This window comes from Rhinoraja longicauda, chromosome 17 (assembly GCF_053455715.1).
Source record: "Rhinoraja longicauda isolate Sanriku21f chromosome 17, sRhiLon1.1, whole genome shotgun sequence".
In the NCBI taxonomy this organism is placed as follows: Eukaryota; Metazoa; Chordata; class Chondrichthyes; order Rajiformes; family Arhynchobatidae; genus Rhinoraja; species Rhinoraja longicauda.
In genome coordinates this window covers 5,287,572-5,310,196 of record NC_135969.1, presented here as the reverse complement: position 1 = coordinate 5,310,196, position 22,625 = coordinate 5,287,572, and the positions used below count along the sequence as shown (strand labels likewise).

At 44.2% G+C, this 22,625-nt stretch overlaps 1 protein-coding gene across 1 annotated transcript in view; it reads left to right on the top strand.

The window, feature by feature from the left end:
• Positions 1–22,625, top strand: part of atg7 (ATG7 autophagy related 7 homolog (S. cerevisiae)) — a 183,452-nt gene that overhangs the window by 72,544 nt on the left and 88,283 nt on the right. Inside the window, exons 15-16 of the mRNA XM_078413787.1 lie at positions 4,283–4,358; positions 9,648–9,728. Of these exons, the coding sequence (XP_078269913.1) occupies positions 4,283–4,358; positions 9,648–9,728 (157 nt within the window). The remainder of the gene's footprint in view (positions 1–4,282; positions 4,359–9,647; positions 9,729–22,625) is intronic.

The window sequence follows — 22,625 nt, the reverse complement described above, 5'->3', positions numbered from 1 at the left end:
ACCTCGTCATAACTTCCATATTCTCAAAAGTTGTCATCCCTTAACGTTCTCGCCAATGGAATGAAGCTCAGCTTTCCATAACTCTTTTCATTCCTTGCTCCTGGAACAACCAAAGTGGGCCAGATCTGATTATTCTGTTACTGAAATAGGATTAAGGTTCAAGAGTCAAGAAAGTCAAGAGTGTTTTATTGTCATTTGTACCAGATAGAACAATGACATTTTGACTTGCAGGAGCACAACAGGATATGTAAAAATGATACACTGTGAACAATATAATAAACGAGAGATTAAAAATAGTTCAGCGTGTGTAGATATACACATACTCATAAATACACAAATATATAGATCACATATATCATCAGGAATCAGGTTGTACACGTCGGCTTAAGAGCCTGATAGTTGGAGAAGAGTAGCTCTTTCAGAGATACAGTGCGGAAACAGACCTTTCGGCCCACCATGTCCGTGCCGACCAACGATCCCCATACACCAGCACAATCCTGAACATGAGGGACAATTTACAATCTTTACCGAAGCCGGTTAGCCTACAAACCTGTACGTCTTTGGAATGCAAAAGGAAACTGAAGCACCCGGAGAAAGACCTACACGGTCACAGGGAGAACATACAAACTCCATACAGACAGGATCGAACCCAGGTCTCTGGCGCTGTAAGGCAGCAACTCTACCGTTGTACCACTGTGCCGCCATCACGCTCAGCTCTTCCTGAACCTGGCGTTGTGAGACTGCAGGCTTCTGTGCCTCCCAACCGTTGTTGGCACTGAGAAAAGCAGCATGGCCTGGGTAGTCGGGATTCTTGATGGTAGACGCCACTTTTTTGAGGTGGCACCTCGTGTAGATGTCTTTAATGGAGGGGATGCTGTGCCCACCACTCTGTGCAGCCTCTTGCATTCCTCTGCATTGGAATTGCCAAACCAGGCCATGATGCAACCAGTCAGGATAGTTTTATACTTTCTGTGGAAAGTGTATCTGTGAAAAATTGTGTATTCGTTGACTTGCAAAATCCATTCCAAATTGTAAGAAAGTATAGACACTGGCATGCCTTCTTCATGATTATATCTATGTGCTGGGCCTTGGACATGTCAACTGACGTGTTTAGTTTAGTTTAGAGATACAGCGCGGAAACCGACCCTTTGGCCCACCGAGTCCGCACCGACCAGCGATCCCTGCACATTAACACTGTCCTACACACACTAGTGACAGTTTACACACACACCAAGCCAATTAACCTACATAGCTGTATGTCTTTGGAGTGTGGGAGGAAACTGAAGATCTTGATGAAAGGTCACGGGGAGAACGTACAAACTCCGTACAGACAGCCCCGTAGTGGGATGGAACCTGGGTCTCTGGTGCTGTAAGGCAGCAACTCTACCGCTGCACCACCTAATGCCCAGCATTTGAAGCTGCTAATTCTTCACCATTGACCCACCAATGCAAACTTCCACGTGGTCTCCTGACCTCCCTTATCTAGCCTCAACAATTAGTTCTGCGGGGAAAAAAGGGATACAAGTGCTGGAGTAACTCAGCGCTGGTCAGGCCGCATCTCTGGAGAACATGGATAGATGACCTTTTGGGTCAGGATCCTTCTTCAAATATTAAAAACATATATGCTGACGAGAGGTTGACGTTGTGTCTCCACTCAACTATCTCCTGTTTTTTTGTGAATTGTCTGGATGCATAAAATGCACTGTTGAAAGAGGAGGTGCCGTTTTGGAATTTTGGAAATTGATTCTATTGTTACCATTTATTTCTACTAAACCACTTTCACCTTGCACCATCTCCAATAATCCAATCTTACACTTTGTACCATCATCTATTTTGCTGTTTGGTCTCTTCTACCTTTCCCTTTTTGCTCTTTGTGATGAAAATCCATCTTCCTGAAACAACAATCCTGCTTTTCTCTATAGCTGCTGCCTAACATGCTGGGGGGGTTTTTCCAGCATTTTCTGTTTTTAATCTGGATATTTATCAGTTCTTATATTTAGCTTTTGCACATTTACTTGGGATGCTTTGTACTTTAAAGGCTTGATAAAAATCTAAGATGCTTCACAGCATTTCAAGCAAACTTCACCATAAACTACTGGAGAAAATTTTAGATGAGATGATCAAAGGATTTGTCCAGTGTCTTAAAAGAGGAAATAAAGTTTAATGGGCAGAGAGTTTGAGAGAAGGGATTGGAGCACTGAGGAATTTGACAAAACATGATTATCAATTCTAGAACAAAGAATTTGGGGAATAATTTAAGAGGCTTGAATTGAAGGGGGGGGGGGGGGGGGGGGGGGGGCAAATATCTAGGTCATTATAAATTGGAGGTGAATACAAAGGAAGGACAAGATGGATTTGTGGAGACATTTGAAAACATAGATGGGGGAGTTGATTTGATTTTGTTACAATCACGTTACATTCAACAATGATATATTTTGAGTTGTGACAGCAGAATTAACCGGACTCAGATATTTAATTCTGAGGATATTGGACATCAATTTGAGAGGTTGCCGCCTGTTCAAGAAATAAGGAGAGGAAAGGGAAATTGGGGAGGGAGTGTAGACACAGGGAACTGCAGATGCTGATTTATGCAGGGGGTGGGGTGGAAAGCACAAGGTGCTGGAGTGACTCAGCAGGTCAGGCTGCATCTTTGGAGGACATGGAATGGGTGACATTTCCTTTTTGAAGACTAGATTGAAGAAGGGTCCTAACCCGAAACATCTCCTATCTATGTCATCCGGAGATGCTGCCTGATCTGCTGAGTTACAAGAACGCTGTGCTTCTCTGGAGATGAGAATGTTTTGTAAAGATGGTTGATTGGTGAAGAGACCGCTGACAACATATTTGAAAGAGGAGAACTTTAACAGAGCACTGAGTGATATTAACCAATTTGAGGCCCAGGAAAGAATGTTGGCTGACATCAGGTAGGTTATAAATTGTAATATGGAGAAGGAGGAAGATGCGTTGGGAAAGCACGAGAGGCAATGGGACAGAATGAGGTGAGTTTGGAGACAGGTTTTTAGGATAAGAGCTGGAGAAGCCTGCTCTTACTATTGGTGGTGAAAGGAAAAGAGACAAACAAGAGGACTTTATAGAGAAAGTTTGCACTCAAAAGGAAACCAGAGCTGTCTTTGCATTGCAGAGTAATTCATGAATAGTTTTGGCAGATGAGAGCAAGGCGCAGAAGTGATTTGCAAAAGTCCAACCACATTTGGCAGTGAATAGCCTTCAACCTTTAGATTTAAGGGAGCACGGATGAGTGCTACATTGGACTGCATCCAATTTGTGAGAGAGCTCCATTATTTTAAATAGTTTGTTAGCGAGTCATAAGATGAAAGCAAAGTTTCAGGTGAGAAAGTTGGTAGCTGCAACAAAAAGATAATTTGGAACAGAAGCAGAAGTGGCCATTTAGCGGCTCATGTCTGCTGTTCTATCGAGGAAGACAATGGCTGATGTTTTAGCTCTGTGTCACTTTTCTATTAACTCCCTATCCCTTAACTCCCTCAAATTTCAAAGATCTATTGGTGACACTCTCCACCCTTCTCTTCCCCACCTTTCTTATCTGACATTCAACCCCTCCGCCCAGATCCACCTCTTAGACCATCCCTTCCCCTCCCCTCTTTCTACCAGCTTTCTCCCCTCTGCTCCATCACACTGAAGAAAGGTCCCGACCCAAACCGGTCTGCATTTTCCTCCACAGATGCTGCCTGACCCACTAAGTTCCTTTAGTAGCTTATTTTTTTCAGTTTAGAATGTTCTTCATAACTGAGGTCCCTTAGCCTCTTGAGTCAATAATTCCAAAGTTTACTAGCCTCTGGCTGAAGAAATTTCTGACCGAGTCCTGGTCAACTTCTGATTTTCAGATGGTAACCTCTGGCTCTGGACATAAATTTGAAGAAACTTCTTGGATACACAGAAGGAAGTATGTTTTGAGGGAGAAAGTGGATTTGGGGTGAGAAGCAATTAAGGAAGTTATTGGAGAATAACTCCATTGATGACTGAGATGATGGGAATGGTGAGGTTGGGACAAATGGTATGTTCAGTGCTAGGGAAGTTTATATGGAGGGAGAGATTTAAAGGGAAGAGGGCAGTTATTCTGCTAATGGAGGGTATGATGGACGATTTGAGGTGAAGGCTGAATCTCCAAGCTTGAGATGTTGGAGTTTATTGAGTAATCTGTAGTTTTGTTGCTTTTTATCTCGTATTTGTTTTAATGAGCCATGCCTTAAGGCAGGTAGTATTTTTATTAGTTCCACTTGCTAGCTTTGTTTTGAATTTGCAGTGGGTATGCAGTAGCCAGCAGCAGTGATGATCGACTGAATGAACCTCCGACATCTCTTGGACTTGTCCCTCATCAGGTGAGTCATCTCATAGGCCCACCTCTCTCTTGCAGTGTATTAGTAACAGGACATTCATGCCCACAATTTGACTTTTTGGAAAATGTTCATAACTTATTTTTGACATGACTTTCCTTTTCAGGGAAACCTTGATGAATCATTAAAATAGCACGCCATAACATTCTGTGATTTTACGCCTAATATTTAACACCACGGTCTGAACGTGCTTGGTTAATAGAAACTGGGAGACAGTTCAGTACTTTGCGTCTTTTTTGTCCTTCCGTCCAGTGGCTGCTCTGCCTCCATTGGCCTAATATTGACCCATCATCGTGACGCCATTTCTACTAAACATTTGCTCATGTTGCTCTTGAAAGTATCAACAATTAATATTTTAATTGATGCAGCAACCGGGTATTTGATGTGGTGGGTTTCAGGGTATTGTGAAAAGGTTCCTCCTTGTCGAACGTCTAAATGAGCGTGCTCTACATTTTAGGATTGCATCACCTGTATGTAATTGTGGATTAAGGTGCAGTGCAATGATCTACTTTAAGTTGTCCAGGTAAAGCCTCACAAGGTGTAGGAGAACAGTTTAGTTTAGAGATACAGCATGGAAACAGGCCCTTGACCCAACCTTTCCTTGCCGACCAAGGTGCCCCATCTTAGATAGTCCCATTTGTCCACGTCTGGCCCATATCCCTGTAAGCCCCTCCCACCCATGTACCTGTCCAAGTGTCTTTTATAGTTTTGGAGTAACTCAGTGGGACAGGAAGCTTCTCTCGATAGAAGAAATGACATTTCGGTCAAGACCCTTCTTCAGACGTTGTACCTGTCTCAACTACCTCTTCTAGCAGTTTGCTCCATATATCCTCGAATCTCTGAGCGGAAAAGTTTCCCCTCAGATTGCTATTATGTCTTGCTCCTCTCACCTTAAACGTCTGTCCTCCTATTCTTGATTCCCCTACCCTGGGTAAAAGTCCCTGTGCATTCGCACCATCTCTTCCCCTCATGAGTTCATACACTTGTATGAGATCACCCCTTTGTTCCTTGTGCTCCAAAGAATCAAGTCTTAGCCTGCCCAACCTGTCTCTCCAGCTCAGCCCCTTAAGTCCTGGCAACATTTGCGTAAATCTTCTCTTTCCAGCTTAATGACATCCTTCCTATAGCAGGGTGACCAAAACTGAACACAGAACTCTGAATGCAGCCTCACAAACATCCGCTGGAACAATGCTGTAATTACTGCTCTAAACCTCTCTGCCGATTTTTCTTCATTTCCTCTTATAAGACACGGGATGCCAGCTCCTTGACAAAACTTTTAATATTTCAGATCAGGCCCAGGGGATTTATCCATTTTCATGCGCCTTAGGACGTTCAGCACCTCCTCGACTGTAATACGAACACTCCTCAAAGCATCTCCATTAACTATTCCCTAGTTCCCCAACCTTCATGTCCTTCTCCCTGGGAAAAGCAGAGGAGAAATATTAACTGAGGACATTGCCAATCTCCTACAGCTTTGGTTTCAGAGAGGAACTATTCTCTCTCAAGTTACCCTCTTTCCCTTAAAGTGCTGATAAAATTCCCTTTGGATTCTCCTTAATTTTATCTGCCGGAGCTATTTCTGCACCCTGGCTTCCTTCTTAAGCACTCTCCTTCATCCCCTAAACTCCTACAGGGATACACTTGTTCCATTCATGTCTACAGCTATATCAAACTTCCTGAAGTCCATGGAGACCACACCCATAGATACTGAACGGTCCACTTTGTTGGTGTTGTCCCAAAAAAAAGCAAAATTTCCATTGGAATAGGGTGACATTCCTTGCCTTCCACAAATGAGTGCAAACTTTTTGTTCAACTGCTCAGTCACTCTATCCACGATGGTACATTCCCCAGTCACATTCCCCATATCGAGTGTAAAATTGACAGGTCTTTAATACACACAGTGATACTTTCAAACCATTCCACGCCTTCCCCATCTTATTTGTAAAAATCTATTTTTAGATTCTCTTCCTCCTTGATCCTCTCTTCCAATGCCTTAGTATTCCATGAAAAATATGAGATCTTTATTTTCCGTATTTTGTAGGGCACCTTTAATTCTGCCTTTTGTGTTTGATTTTTTATTTATCCTGGGTCGCAGTTAACTTTCATGTTTTCTTCCATCCCGCTTTTGAGCGGCTTGCTTCCGGAAAGATGTCAAAGCCACAGAGAGGATGCAGAAGAGACGCCAACGATGAGGATAGATGAAAGAAACTGTAATTTGTGTCCTGAGGGACTCCATTGAGGCATTCAGCCGACTCTATAATTGGCACCTATCCCTGGCATTCTGCGTGCCAATCAAGTAATTTATGCTTGGAAGAATCCAATGCTTAGCATATGAATGCAATAGCTAGGAGCACTATTTAGAGATTTTAACAAAGGGGTAAGAACAGTCTTTTAAAATAAGTTTTATGTAATGAAATATTTGGGGTTTTTCCCCTTCCCCCCCATCCACAGTACCTTTTTAATCATCATTCCAAGCTGTAAACTATCCTGACCTAGAACTGAGATGGATGGGCTGGCTTCTGTCCATCCAAGTCTGCAACCTGCAACAACATAGATACCATGGTGTTACAGGATGTTTCTTCCCTTCCCTCACCTCTTTTATGCAGGGCAATTGTCCGCCACTGTGTTCCTATGGCAACCCGGTTGAAGTCAGGAAACCACCATGTACATAATTATAGATATCTACCCAGCTCCCACTGAACTGTCCAATGGTGATTGAACCCATTCTGATGCTGGGATAGAAGCTCTTTGATCCACTTGTGAACAATGCTAAAAGTCTATAAGAAAAAAACAACAACTTGTGAATAAACAGGCCAAACATTTACATTGCGTAGGAAGGAAGTGCAGATGCTGGTTTACACCGAAGAAAGACAAAATGCTGGAGTAACTCAGTGGGACAGGCAGCATCTCTGGAGAGAAGGAATAGGTGATGTTTTTCAGAAGAGTCACCCATTCCTTCTCTCCAGAGATGCTGCCTGTCCCGCCGAGGTACTCCAGCATTTTGTGGTTCTCTTCGGTTTAAACCAGCACCTGCGCCTGCTTCCTACACATGTACAAACAACGTACAGCCAGCACCTGTCGTCAAGGGAGAGGGAAACGAGATATGGAAGGGTACAAAGAACATGTAAAATGTGTAAAAAAAAAGTCATGTAAAGTGTGTAAAGAAAAGATCAAAGCAGACGGTAATCAAGGAAATGTACAATGGTTCATTGTTGGATGAGAGGAAGGTGACAACAAGGCATACAAACAGCATAATTAATCAGGTCTGTGAAACTAGTAGGAGAACTAGGGTGGGGGTGGGACAGTGAGAGAGGAAAAGCAAAGGTTACTTGAAGTGAGAAAAATCAATTCATACCGTTGGGTTGTAAGCTGCCCAAGCGAAATATGAGGTGCTGTTCCTCCAATTTGCATTTGGCCTCACTCTGACAGTGGAGGAGGCCTAGGACAGAAAGGTCAGTGTGAGAATGGGAGGGGGAGTTTAGTGTTGAGCAACCAGGAGATCGCGTAGGCCCAGGCAGACTGTTCTACAGATGGTTTAACTGTGGTTCTTTTCTACTCTTTTTATGCTTGATTTATATTCCTTGATTATCTTCCGTTGTATTTAATTCCCTTGGCACTGCTATCATATCGCCATTGCAGCAGGAAATCTTTACTTATTGTTCAGTTAAGTGTTTAACCCTGTAATCATTGAGAATGTTTAAAGTAATAAATAGGCATTTAGCACCTCTGATGGCAGTAAAAGCTCCTGACTCTAGGTGGCACCGCAATCAAGCAAATATATTTGGCGCTGCAAGTTTGGAGTGTAAGAAGGAGGTGGATTCATGCACTTGGCATGTTTATTCATTGATGTGAGGACAGCAGGATACTAATGCGCGTGTGGTTGCCCGATTCATGGTTTTGTATCTGAGGGAAATACAAAAGTTCATAGGAGCAGAATTAGGCCATTCGGCCCATAGAGCCTACTCCGTCATCAAATCATGGCTGTCGTTCCCTCTCAAACCCATTCTCCTGCCTTCTCCCCATAACCATTGACACCCGTACTAGTCAAGAAAAGCAGGATGTGAGGAACTTGCACAACATCATATATGAGGCTAAATCTGTAATAATATGGGATGCAGTATTAGAAGATTAGAAAAACTATAGAAAATGTATAATTGTAGTTTCTCTATGAGAAGCATGTGTAAGAGAGATAGCCCAATGTCCCATGGCAAGAGTGTCTAAAATTAGAGGCCATAGGTTTAATGTTAGAGAGAGAGAGAGAGAGAGAGAGAGAGAGAGAGAGAGAAGGTTTAAAAGGGATCTGAAGGGTACATTTTTCACACACAAAAGTAATTGTATCTGGAATGAGCTACTAGGAGAGAATAGTGGAGGCAGGAACCCTAACAATACTAAAGAGACACCTGGGCAGATACTTGATTCAGCAAGACTTGGAGGAATGTGGAATTAATGAAGGCAACTGAGATTAGTTTAAATGGGTATGACGATCAGTATAGACGCAGTGGGATGAAAGGCCTGTTTATGTATTGTATTGCTGTACAACTCTATGACTCTATTAAATTCACAGGGTTACAGTTTTAAGAATGGTGTTTATTCATCAGATTACGAAAACCATGTTGGGGGAAATTATTCCACTTTCACTGGAGACCAAGAATTGACGACAACTAACTACTAAAAAATCGAGTTGCATTCATATATCGCCTTGCATGTACTTTTACAAATGGGAATCTTTTGAACTGTGATCACTCTTGTAATGAAAGAAACATGTCTGTCAGTTTGCATCCTGCAAGCTCCCACAAGCAAGTGATAGTGACCAGATAATCGGCTTTGGCCACGTGAAGTGAAGGACACATTTTATTCAGGACAGATGTCTTGCACTTTGCGAAGATAATGGGATGGGAACTTTAACATTATCCTCAAGTGTAGACAGGAATAATGTCCCGTTCAAAAAATGGAATATTTGACGATGTTGCACTCCCTTGATGGGGTTTTTGCACTTAAGTCTCTGGACTGTAACTTGAACCCACAGCTTTCTGAGGGCTACCAACTGAGAGGCGGGTGTCACCTTTGCAATAATAATTCATGATAAGCAATTAAGCAGTTCACTGGAAAACTGGAGTATTAAAGGATACGGGGAGAACTGGGAGCTTGATAGCGATAAAACAAAACGCCAACCCTGACCATTTGAATCTCCAGCAGTTGATTCAATGGTGGCAGGAACAAGTAATATCAGCCAACCAACCTTTACACCAGCAACTAATAATCCCTCTCTTGCAGATCCGTGGCTTCTTGTCGAGGTTTGACAATGTCCTCCCAGCAAGTCTAGCGTTTGATAAGTGCACAGCGTGCTCATCAGTGGTAAGTGCCTTCTGTAGTAGACTTGTGGGAAAGTTCCAAAGTTTAATATAAAATCAAAAGGGGGATCTTGGGATTCTGCAATAATACCAGAAAATACTGGAGAGGTTGAACAGGTAGCATCTGCGTAGAGATGATGTTTCACAGAGTTGATGTTTCCAATCCGTGACCTGGATCAGAACTGGAAAAGTGCAAAATCAAGTGTGTTTTCGGTTGCAGAGAAGGGAAAGAACAAAAAGAACGCCTGTGATGAGGTGAAGGCTGAGAATCTCGGGTTGATCCAGTTGCTGTTAGCGTTGTCTCGGACAGAGTGATTCATGAGTGTTAATCGTAGCTTATCTGTCTGGAGGAGCTGTCAAAAGAGGAAGATGAGTGCGGTCATCTTCCCCCCCCCCCCCCCCACAGCGGCCCCCTCACGCTGGGTCCTCCATTGTTCTTCCCCTCCCCTCCTCACGGTTGTCCTCCACGCTCTCGTCGACCTGCGAGGCATTGGCGCCGCCGCGAGGCTTCATCACCGCCGAGGCCCCATCGGCACGAGGCTTCACCGCTGCCGCCGCCAGGGCCTCACCACTGTCGACGCCCCACCTCACGCCTCCGTGGTGCCGACCCGGGCCCCAGCCGCGGGCTCCGTCGGCCGCTTCGCCCGACCCGAGCTTCTACCCACAAGGCCCCGACCGAACAGGCACTTTGGCCCACAATATCTGCACTGAACATGATGCCAAGACCAACTCTTATCTGCACTGCACATAATCCATATCCCTCCATTCCCTGCATATCCATACGCCGATTCAAAAGTCTCTTAAATGTCACTATTGTATCTGCCTCCTCCACCACCACCCCCGGCAGCATATCCCAGCCACTCGCCACACACAGTGTAAAAAAAATTACTCCGCGCGTCTCCTTTAAACTTTGCCCCTCTCACCTTTATGGTATGTTCTCTACTATTTGATTTTTCCATCCCGGTAAATAGGTTGAGACTGTCTACCCTATTTATGCCTCCCATAATTTTATCTAGAGTCATATAGCGTGAGAACAGGCCCTTCAGCCCAACTCGCAACGTCCCAGCTACACTGTCCCATCTGCCTGCGCTTGGCCCATTTCCCTCTAAACCTGCCCTATCCATGTACCTGTCTCATTGTTTCTTAAACGTTGCGATAGTCCTTGCCTCAACCACCTCCTCTGGCAGCTTGTTTCGTACACCCACCACCCTTTGTGTGAACAGATTCCTATTAAATCTTTTCCCCCTCACCTTAAACCTCTATCCTCTGGTTCTTGATTTCCCCAACACTGAGCAAGAGACTCTTGGGTTACCTGATCTATTCCTCTCATGATTTTATATACCTCTATAAGATCCCCCCTCATCCTCCTGCACTCATAGGAATAGTGTCCCAGCCTACTTAACCTCTCCCTATAAGCTCTGTTACTCGAGTCCTGGCAACATCCTCGTAAATATTCTTTGTACCTTTTCCAGCTTGACAACTTCTTTCCTATAACATGGTGCCTGGAACTGAACACAATATGCTAAATGTGGCCTCACCAACGTTGTATACAACTGCAACATGACCTCCCAACTTCTATACTCAATACTCTAACTGATGAAGCCAATGTGCCAAACACCTTTTTGACCACCCTATCTGCCTGTGACACCACCTTCAAGGTGCACACTTGGATCCCTCCCTCTGCTGTACAACACTCCCCAGAGCCCTACCATTCACTGTGTAGATCCTGCCCATGTTAGACTTCCCAAAATGCAGCACCTCGCGTTTCTCTGTATTAAATTCCATCAACCATTCCTCCGCCCACCTGGCCAATCGATCAAGATCCTGCTGCAATGTTTCACACCCATCTTCCCTGTTTGCAATACCACCCACTTTTGCATCATCTGCAAGCTTGCTCACCTTGCCATGTACGTTCTCATCCAACATATTTCTGCCAGGTCTCCCCACAATCTCCGGTGTTCCAGGGAAAACAATCTAAGTCTGTCCAACCACTCCCTGTACCTAATAGTCCTTAATCCAGACATCATGATGGTAAGCCTCCTCTTCAATCTTTCCAATGCCTCCACATCCTTCCTTCTGTAATGGGGCAATCATAACTGCATGCAATACACCAAATACGGCCTACCCAAAGTCCTGTAAAATTGCATCATGACTTCCCGACTCCTAACAATAGGTGTACACTAAGTATAAGAAAATAACTGCAGATGCTGGTACAAATCGAAGGTATTTATTCACAAAATGCTGGAGTAACTCAGCAGGTCAGGCAGCATCTCAGGAGAGAAGGAATGAAGAAGGGCCTCGACCCGAAACGTCACCCATTCCTTCTCTCCTGAGATGCTGCCTGACCTGCTGAGTTACTCCAGCATTTTGTGAATAAATAGGTGTACACTGGTATCTTGTAGGTGACACCAACACAATTTGTCTTTTGGATTCTCTTGGTCTCCATCATACTGTATATCGCGGACTGTCCTTTTATTCTTTCCTCCTCGATCCCTTCTTTGCAAGTTAAAATATGCTTGTTTTCTCACACTTCGCAAAATGCAAAGTCATTGATCTGAAATGTAAACTCCATTTCCCTCTCCACAGATGCTGACCTACTGAGAACCTCCTGAATTTAAAATCTCCTGTTGCAACCCTGATCCTTGCCCATATTTTTAAAAAATGCATTCTTCTGATATTTAAGCAAGCTCTTCATCTATATACTAAAACTCTCGTTTGTTTGTTCCTGAACTGCAGCCAAAACGGTACACGATCGCGTGACAGTTTTAGGCCCACCTTACTCACCGTCATCCCATTGCTACTAATGGAAGGTTTAATTGAAATCGGTGTTATATTTTTAAAGTTATTCACATTTTTAAGTTTAAATCTACTAGGGAGGGGGGAGGATATGGGGGGTTGAGGGAGGATAAGGGGGTTGAGGGAGATAGAGTGAGGGGGGGAGGGAGGGAGGCGGGAGGGAGGGGAGGGGGGAGGAGAGGGGAGGGGGGAGGAGAGGGTGCTGCACCAATGCAGGAGAGGTTTGGGCCCAATGGGTCCACTTGGTCTAATATGTTTTATAATTCTTCTTTTGTATGGACGGTGATATCTTCATCATAGACTGCAGGAGTGCATGGTTTCAATAGACAATAGACAATAGGTGCAGGAGTAGGCCATTCAGCCCTTCGAGCCAGCACCGCCATTCAATGCGATCATGGCTGATCACTCTCAATCAGTACCCCGTTCCTGCCTTCTCCCCATACCCCCTCACTCCGCTATCCTTAAGAGCTCTATCCAGCTCTCTCTTGAAAGCATCCAACGAACTGGCCTCCACTGCCTTCTGAGGCAGAGAATTCCACACCTTCACCACCCTCTGACTGAAAACGTTCTTCCTCATCTCCGTTCTAAATGGCCTACCCCTTATTCTCAAACTGTGGCCCCTTGTTCTGGACTCCCCCAACATTGGGAACATGTTATCTGCCTCTAATGTGTCCAATCCCCTAATTATCTTATATGTTTCAATAAGATCCCCCCTCATCCTTCTAAATTCCAGTGTATACAAGCCCAATCGCTCCAGCCTTTCAACATACGACAGTCCCGCCATTCCGGGAATTAACCTAGTGAACCTACGCTGCACGCCCTCCATAGCAAGAACATCCTTCCTCAAATTTGGAGACCAAAACTGCACACAGTACTCCAGGTGCGGTCTCACCAGGGCCCGGTACAACTGTAGAAGGACCTCTTTGCTCCTATACTCAACTCCTCTTGCTACGAAGGCCAACATTCCATTGGCTTTCTTCACTGCCTGCTGAACCTGCATGCTTCCTTTCATTGACTGATGCACTAGGACACCCAGATCTCGTTGAACTCCCCCTCCTCCTAACTTGACACCATCGTATTCATTTTTCTTTCCTGTTTCCCCAACCCTCCCAGCATGAGTGTGAGTGGGAAACATTCTCCATGCCTAGTCTCTCACTGAGCTTCAAAGCATTGTGCTGCTGTCTCACTTGTACAAGACCTTTTTTAGTGCCTTTAAAGTATTCGTTATGTTTTTTTCATTGCTGTAAATGACCATCCAGAAAATAGCGTGCTTTATTCCAGTCTTTGTGATGGATCCTTATTGTAAATTAGCTATTTGAACTACATCAGCCTGTCCTAATGATTAATGTTTCGTGCAGTTGCTAACATTTATGCTGCTGTGAATAAATGTTTTTACTTCCATTTATTTACTTTGGGGGGAAAAGTGGAGTGCATTCGTATCAAGATCAAAAGGACAGATTTAAAGACAAATCGAAAACCTGCAGATTTGCCAGGTTTCACGTCTTTGTGAGGCAGTGATTCAGTTATACTTCTTCCAATCTAATCTACTGCATTGGGTGTTCACAGTGTGGCCTCCTGTGTAATTGAGAAACTGAACACAGGCTGGATGACTGCCACATGGCATACTTGCATTCATCCTGAGCTTCTGTTGATTACTTTAGCTCTTCATCCCATCCCACCCACCCCCCCCCCCCCCCCCGCCGACCTGCCTGTCTATCTGCTCTTCTGAGCTGTTATAAAAGAGGCCCAAAGTAATTTGGAGGAACATCACCACAACTTTGGTCAGCCATCCAGATTTAATATTGAATTTAAGTATTTCTAGTATTGTACTCCCTTCTGAATACTCCCGTTTCAGTCTGTCCAAATTCAAACCTTGTGAAAGTTGCACAAACTTGTGCATAAGTTGGCTTTAACTTATTCTGCAATTGATGTGGGGGATTTTGTAGAAGCACGTGCTTTGAAGCACCTGCTGTAAGTAGCATTGTACTGGAGCACAGAGTTTAATATGTAATAGAGAAAATTACCCATGCAGATTATTTTCCAGGCATCTACATGGGAAATTGCAGCTGAGATTAACAATAGACAATAGACAATAGACAATAGGTGCAGGAGTAGGCCATTCAGCCCTTCGAGCCAGCACCGCCATTCAATGCGATCATGGCTGATCACTCTCAATCAGTACCCCGTTCCTGCCTTCTCCCCATACCCCCTCACTCCGCTATCCTTAAGAGCTCTATCCAGCTCTCTCTTGAAAGCATCCAACGAACTGGCCTCCACTGCCTTCTGAGGCAGAGAATTCCACACCTTCACCACTCTCTGACTGAAAAAGTTCTTCCTCATCTCCGTTCTAAATGGCCTACCCCTTATTCTTAAACTGTGGCCCCTTGTTCTGGACTCCCCCAACATTGGGAACGTTTCCTGCCTCTAATGTGTCCAATCCCCTAATTATCTTATATGTTTCAATAAGATCCCCCCTCATCCTTCTAAATTCCAGTGTATACAAGCCTAATTGTTCCAGCCTTTCAACATACGACAGTCCCGCCATTCCGGGAATCAACCTAGTGAACCTACGCTGCACGCCCTCAATAGCAAGAATATCCTTCCTCAAATTTGGAGACCAAAACTGCACACAGTACTCCAGGTGCGGTCTCACCAGGGCCCGGTACAACTGTAGAAGGACCTCTTTGCTCCTGTACTCAACTCCTCTTGTTACGAAGGCCAACATTCCATTGGCTTTCTTCACTGCCTGCTGTACCTGCATGCTTCCTTTCAGTGACTGATGCACTAGGACACCCAGATCTCGTTGAACATCCCCTCTTCTTAACCTTAAACTCCCGATGGTATTCACTGTAATTTAGATGAAATGCTAGAAACTTGCTGGTGTCCCTGGAACAAGAAGCAGCTCTGAGTTATTATCTTGAGGACATAACGTGGACAAACAGTGCAAGGGAACTGGTCCCTCCATTAACGGCTCAATGGAAAATCTCAAAAGCATGATCACCATTTTATTATCCATTGTTTTACCTGGTTTATTGTTAGGCAGTATGTATGATGTTAAAGTTCAGGAACAACAGCTTTACTTTGTGTGAAGATGATTGTTAATTCCCCGAATGGCGGGACAATCATATGTTGAAAGACTGGAGCGACTAGGCTTGTATACACTGGAATTTAGAAGGATGAGAGGGGATCTTATTGAAACGTATAAGATTATTAAGGGGTTGGACACGTTAGAGGCAGGAAACATGTTCCCAATGTTGGGGGAGTCCAGAACCAGGGGCCACAGTTTAAGAATAAGGGGTAGGCCATTTAGAACTGAGATGAGGAAAAACCTTTTCAGTCAGAGAGTTGTGAATCTCTGGAATTCTCTACCTCAGAAGGCAGTGGAGGCCAATTCTCTGAATGCATTCAAGAAAGAGCTGGATAGAGCTCTTAAGGATATGGGGGTATGGGGAGAAGGCAGGAACGGGGTACTGATTGAGAATGATCAGCCATGATCACATTGAATGGCGGTGCTGGCTCGAAGGGCCAAATGGCCTCCTCCTGCACCTATTGTCTATTGTCTATTGTTCATCCTCATTTTTCAAGCTGGCAGTCATGGCTCAGTGGTGGCATTCCAGTCAGTGAGACACCTTACTGTTGGTCCAGGCCCCATTTCAGAGACTTGAGCACAGGGGCTGGGTGACACGGAGGAGGTGCTGCTCTGCAGTAGGGTGTCAGTATTCCTGTTCTTCTACTGAGGCGTCTTTCACATTGTAATTGAGTGGATCCCATGGAAGACCTTAGGGATTGTGGATGAAGGGTTACGTGTGAGCCGTATGGGATAGAGGTGGGAAATACATGAACTATGAGAGTGCTTAACTCCTAGGCCTCATCCATGAGGAGCTGGTTTAAAGATAAAGACTTTAGATTAATTAGCCTTGCGGAAAATTTGTTCATAGTTCCTAGTGTGGAGGATAGCACTAGTGTATGGAGATTGTTGGTCGGCGCGGACTCGTTTGTCTATCTGCGTGACCTGTATTAGCCTTGCCTAGCTGGAATGGAATAATTGCCTATCTCAAGGGACTGCTGACGAAGAAAACGACCTGCCCACAATGGGTTGAAAGTGTACCATTTTGAAAGACAGTAGTAGTTTGGCTCGTCGGAGATTATTGGCTGACTCTGAGAGTAGACTAAGCTGCAAGTCAATGAGAATCAGAGGGGGGAAGATGACTTGCATTTTAAAGATGAAAAATTGCTCTCTCACAACTTCTGGTCCAACAGATAAGCTTTAACCTAACCTCAGAGCATCTCTTCTGTCTCTAAACCTTACTCAACATGCACTGTATCTCTAAACTCAACTAAACCAAATCAAGACCTCAAACTCAGCGCGAAGCCCACAGTCTATTGAAAAACAGATCTCTAACCCTTTCCTCCCTACGACCCCCTCCCAGACACTCCCACCCACAATAGGTGCCTCAAAGCACAGCTGTTCCCACCAAATCCATTGGTAGAATAAGTCAGCTAGCATTAGCATTCTTGCACTAGCCATTGTCTCCAACAGCGAGGCTCTACTCGCCCTCAATGATCCAGTAGGCGGGGCTTGCCATTTGCACACCCAACGTCCGACCCCCAGAGCAGGTACACTATTTCAAGCTCTGTCACATCAAGAGATCACCAGGTGGACTTAAGAAAAGGTTCAAGGGCATTGTCCTCAGTGTAACATCCCATCAACTCATAGGGATCCCGGGCTCATGTTTATTAAAAATGGAGAAGGAACGTTCTGCATGTCGTTTAGACCTTGAGGCTACTTCATAGGATTGCCCAGCAGCCTCGAGGGGCCCATTTCATGTCAGGCACCACCTTCCCAAAGTGTGACATAAAACTTCAGATACCCCCGCATTCCCTCTCTCTCTATCCCTCCCCCACCCAAGTCGTACTAGCTTTTTTCACCCTACAAACAGCTTACAATGGCCTGTTTCATTTATCATCGTTAGTTTTTTTGCATGTCTTTCATTCATTGTTCTATATCTCTCCACATCCCTGTCTATATCTCTCGTTTCCCTTATCCCTAACCAGTCTGAAGAACAGGTCTCGACCTGAAATGTCACCCATTCCTTCTCTCCAGGGATGCTGCCTGTCCCGCTCCAGCATTTGTGTCCATCTGCGTGACCTGTATTAGCCTTGCATAGCTGGACTGGAATAATTGCCTATCTCAAGGGACTGCTGACGAAGAAAATGACCTGCCCACAATGGGTTGAAGGTGTACCATTTTGAAAGACAGTAGTAGTTTGGCTCGTAGGAGATTATTGGCTGACTCTGAGAGTAGACTAAGCAGCAAGTCAATAAGAATCAGAGTGGGGAAGATGACTCGCATTTTAAAGAAGAAAAATTGCTCTCTCACACCTTCTGGTCTAACAGCTAAGCTTTAACCAAACCTCAGAGCATCTCTTCTGTCTCTAAACCTTACTCAACCTGGTAGACATCCACACGAACTTCCCCACTCAAGCTCTCATTAAAGATCATAAGTGATAGGAGTAGAATTAGGCCATTCGGCCCATAAAGTCTACTCCGGCATTCAATCATGGCTGATCTATCTCTCTTAACCCCGTTCTCCTGCCTTCTCCCCATAACCTCTGACGTTGAAATAAATTTGGGCGCTCTTTCTCATAACGGGACACCACTTTGTAGATTTCTGTAGCTTTTCAAAGTTTGGTTTGAGATCACTTAATTATGACTTTGCTTATTTTCCCCATGGACTAAGATTACCCATGTGTCTAAAGATTGCAGAAATTTCTGTGGATATCATCTTTTTTTTTAATCCATTTGAAAATGTAATCTATTCTTTGTTTTATTGCTGGAAAAATTGCAATCAAATAGATAAAACTGAAATAATCCAGTGCATAACCAAGCGGATGGTCACAGACATTTTTGTGAGGTTTGTTAGGATGTACTGCCAGTTAGGAAGCCAGAACTGGCCAATGTCCTGTACAATACAATACGATACGATAGAACTTCATTTGTCCCAGGAGGGAAATTGGTCTGCCAACAGCCATAGAACACAACAAGATACGTGAAACATGAAATTATATATACACGTACTCACAAATACACATACATATATAGATCATATAAATATACACATGCACACACACTCACCCGCACACATATGTACACACCAAAAAAACAACAGTAGTGCAATAATAACAATAATAGTCTACATCAGATGGCCACAGGGAAAAAGGATCTCCTGTGGCGTTCTGTGCTGCATCTTGGTGGAACCAGTCTGTTGCTGAAGGTGCTCCTCAGGTTGGCCAGTGTGTCATGGAGGGGGTGAGCTGTATTGTCCAAGGTGCTCCACAATTGGGGAGTATCCTCCCCTCCAAGACCACCTCCAGTGAATCCAAGAATTGACAAATATTGATAAATACTTGTCAACGCTTAAAGATTAGAGTGCAGTGCGGCAGTCACTCCATTATATATTTTGCATCAGAACTGTGTGATTTATGATGAAACACACATTTAAATTTTTTTTTAAAAACAGAATAACTATCATTGAGTTATTTGAACTATTGACATGTAGTTAGCATGAGTCATTCATTGCATGAGTTTGAGGCAGTAGACATCAATCACATCTTACAAAGTAGCAAAGTATACAGTGATAAAATACCGTTGTTCCTCTTGCAAATTACACCTTTCCCCAGTGTGTAACCACACTGTATTTTATCCATTTCTGTCAACTGAACTAGAATCCTGTGATTTATTTGTTTTACTGGAAAAAGCCCACCACCTTACAGTATTCCATGGGTATTTGATCCCCTGCAGTAAATGTTGTTAGTAGTCTTAAGTATTACCAAAGAGTCTGGCACAGGTTCAGTTTGTTGATCAAGAGAATGTTATGTCTCGTTTGTCAGAAAGTTTAATATGCAGGCCCTAGGATTTTACATTGACCGTTTTGCCATTTACCTGGCTACTTAGAGTGATACGGCACAGGAAGAGGCCCTTCAGCTCAACTCGAAAAGCAAACCAGGGTTTCCCATCTAGCTGGTTCCATATCTCTGTTCGAAATATTGTCCCATATCTCTCCAAACCTATCCATCCATGTGCCTCTCCAGATGTTCATTCAAATGTTGTTTTGTGTCTGCCTCAACTTCTTCGTCAGGCAGCTAGTTCCATATATCCACTACTCTGTGTATGAAGGTTGCCTCTCGGGTTCCTATTAAATCTTTCCCCTCTCACCTTAAACATATGCCCTTGATTGATTCTCCTACCCTAGGGAAAAAGTCCATGCATTTATCCTATCCCCCTCATGATTTTACATGTCTCTATAAGATCACCCCTCAGCCTCTTGTGCTCCTTGGAATGAAGTCGTAGCATACACAATCCCTTCTCATAGCTCAGGCCCTGGGTTACTTTGAAACGGAAAGCAAGCAGTTCTCTGCAAGTGAATTACTGGATACCAATTCGAGGTGTAGCAAGGATCTGAGGACAGTGCATAGAATCTACTGCAAACAAAGCGTTTCACTGTGAGAAGGTGCCAATTATAGTAGGGATTGTAATATCAAGTCCTATACGCTCAACTGACAGTAATAAACCTAAACCAATCTGGCAGTTCCTAAGAAGTGCCTGGCGGTTTTCTAAGAAACGCAGTGCTGCCACATAGATGGTGTGCATTCATGAGGGTGGAAATTGTTCCAAGCAGAACACTTTTCAGGCTTCTGATCACAACCATGATGTCCATGGCGGGACTGTCATGGAATCACTGAGACATGGTTACAAGAGGACCAGGGCTGGGAACTGAATATTCAGGGGTACACAACGTATAGAAAAGACAGACAGGTGGGCAGAGGGGGTGGGGTTGCTCTGATGGTAAGGAATGATATTCATTCCCTTGCAAGGGGTGACATAGAATCAGGAGATGTTGAATCAGTATGGATAGAAATGAGAAATTGTAAGGGTAAAAAGACCCTAATGGGAGTTATCTATAGGCCCCCAAACAGTAGCCTCGACATAGGGTGCAAGTTGAATCAGGAGATAAAATTGGCGTGTCAAAAATGTAATGCTACGGTGGTTATGGGAGATTTCAACATGCAGGTAGACTGGGAAAATCAGGTTGGAAATGGACCCCAGGAAAGAGAATTTGTAGAGTGCCTTCGAGATGGATTCTTAGAGCAGCTTGTACTGGAGCCTACCAGGGAGAAGGCAATTCTGGATTTAGTGTTGTGTAATGATCCTGATCTGATAAGGGGACTAGAGGTAAAAGAGCCATTAGGAGGCAGTGATCACAACATGATAAGTTTTACTCTGCAAATGGAAAGGCAGAAGGGAAAATCGGAAGTGTCGGTATTACAGTATAGCAAAGGGGATTACAGAGGCATGAGGCAGGAGCTGGCCAAAATTGATTGGAAGGAGGCCCTAGCAGGGAAGACGGTAGAACAGCAATGGCAGGTATTCCTGGGAATAATGCAGAGGTTGCAGGATCAATTTATTCCAAAGAGGTGGAAAGACTCTAAGGGGAGTAAGAGACACCTGTGGCTGACGAGGGAAGTCAGGGACAGCATAAAAATTAAGGAGAGGAAGTATAACATAGCAAAGAAGAGTGGGAAGACAGAGGATTGGGACTCTTTTAAAGAGCAACAAAAGTTAACTAAAAAGGCAATACGGGGAGAAAAGATGAGGTACGAGGGTAAACTAGCCAATAATATAAAGGAGGATAGCAAAAGTTTTTTTAGGTACGTGAAGAGGAAAAAAATAGTCAAGGCAAATGTGGGTCCCTTGAAGACAGAAGCAGGGGAATTTATTATGGGGAACAAAGAAATGGCAGACGAGTTAAACCGTTACTTTGGATCTGTCTTCACTGAGGAAGATACACACAATCTCCCAAATGTTCTAGGGGCCGGAGAACCTAGGGTGATGGAGGAACTGAAGGAAATCCACATTAGGCAGGAAATGGTTTTGGGTAGACTGATGGGACTGAAGGCTGATAAATCCCCAGGGCCTGATGGTCTGCATCCCAGAGTACTTAAGGAGGTGGCTCTAGAAATAGTGGAAGCATTGGAGATCATTTTTCAATGTTCTATAGATTCAGGATCAGTTCCTGTGGATTGGAGGATAGCAAATGTTATCCCACTTTTTAAGAAAGGAGGGAGAGAGAAAACGGGTAATTATAGACCAGTTAGTCTGACATCAGTGGTGGGGAAGATGCTGGAGTCAATTATAAAAGACGAAATTGCTGAGCATTTGGATAGCAGTAACGGGATCATTCCGAGTCAGCATGGATTTACGAAGGGGAAATCATGCTTGACAAATCTACTGGAATTTTTTGAGGATGTAACTAGGAAAATTGACAAGGGAGAGTCAGTGGATGTGGTGTACCTCGACTTTCAGAAAGCCTTCGACAAGGTCCCACATAGGAGATTAGTGGGCAAAATTAGGGCACATGGTATTGGGGGTAGGGTACTGACATGGATAGAAAATTGGTTGACAGACAGAAAGCAAAGAGTGGGGATAAATGGGTCCCTTTCGGAATGGCAGGCAGTGACCAGTGGGGTACCGCAAGGTTCGGTGCTGGGACCCCAGCTATTTACGATATACATTAATGACTTAGACGAAGGGATTAAAAGTACCATTAGCAAATTTGCAGATGATACTAAGTTGGGGGGTAGTGTGAATTGTGAGGAAGATGCAATAAGGCTGCAGGGTGACTTGGACAGGTTGTGTGAGTGGGCGGATACATGGCAGATGCAGTTTAATGTAGGTAAGTGTGAGGTTATTCACTTTGGAAGTAAGAATAGAAAGGCAGATTATTATCTGAATGGTGTCAAGTTAGGAGGAGGGGGAGTTCAACGAGATCTGGGTGTCCTAGTGCATCAGTCAATGAAAGGAAGCATGCAGGTTCAGCAGGCAGTGAAGAAAGCCAATGGAATGTTGGCCTTCGTAACAAGAGGAGTTGAGTATAGGAGCAAAGAGGTCCTTCTACAGTTGTACCGGGCCCTGGTGAGACCGCACCTGGAGTACTGTGTGCAGTTTTGGTCTCCAAATTTGAGGAAGGATATTCTTGCTATGGAGGGCGTGCAGCGTAGGTTCACTAGGTTAATTCCCGGAATGGCGGGACTGTCGTATGTTGAAA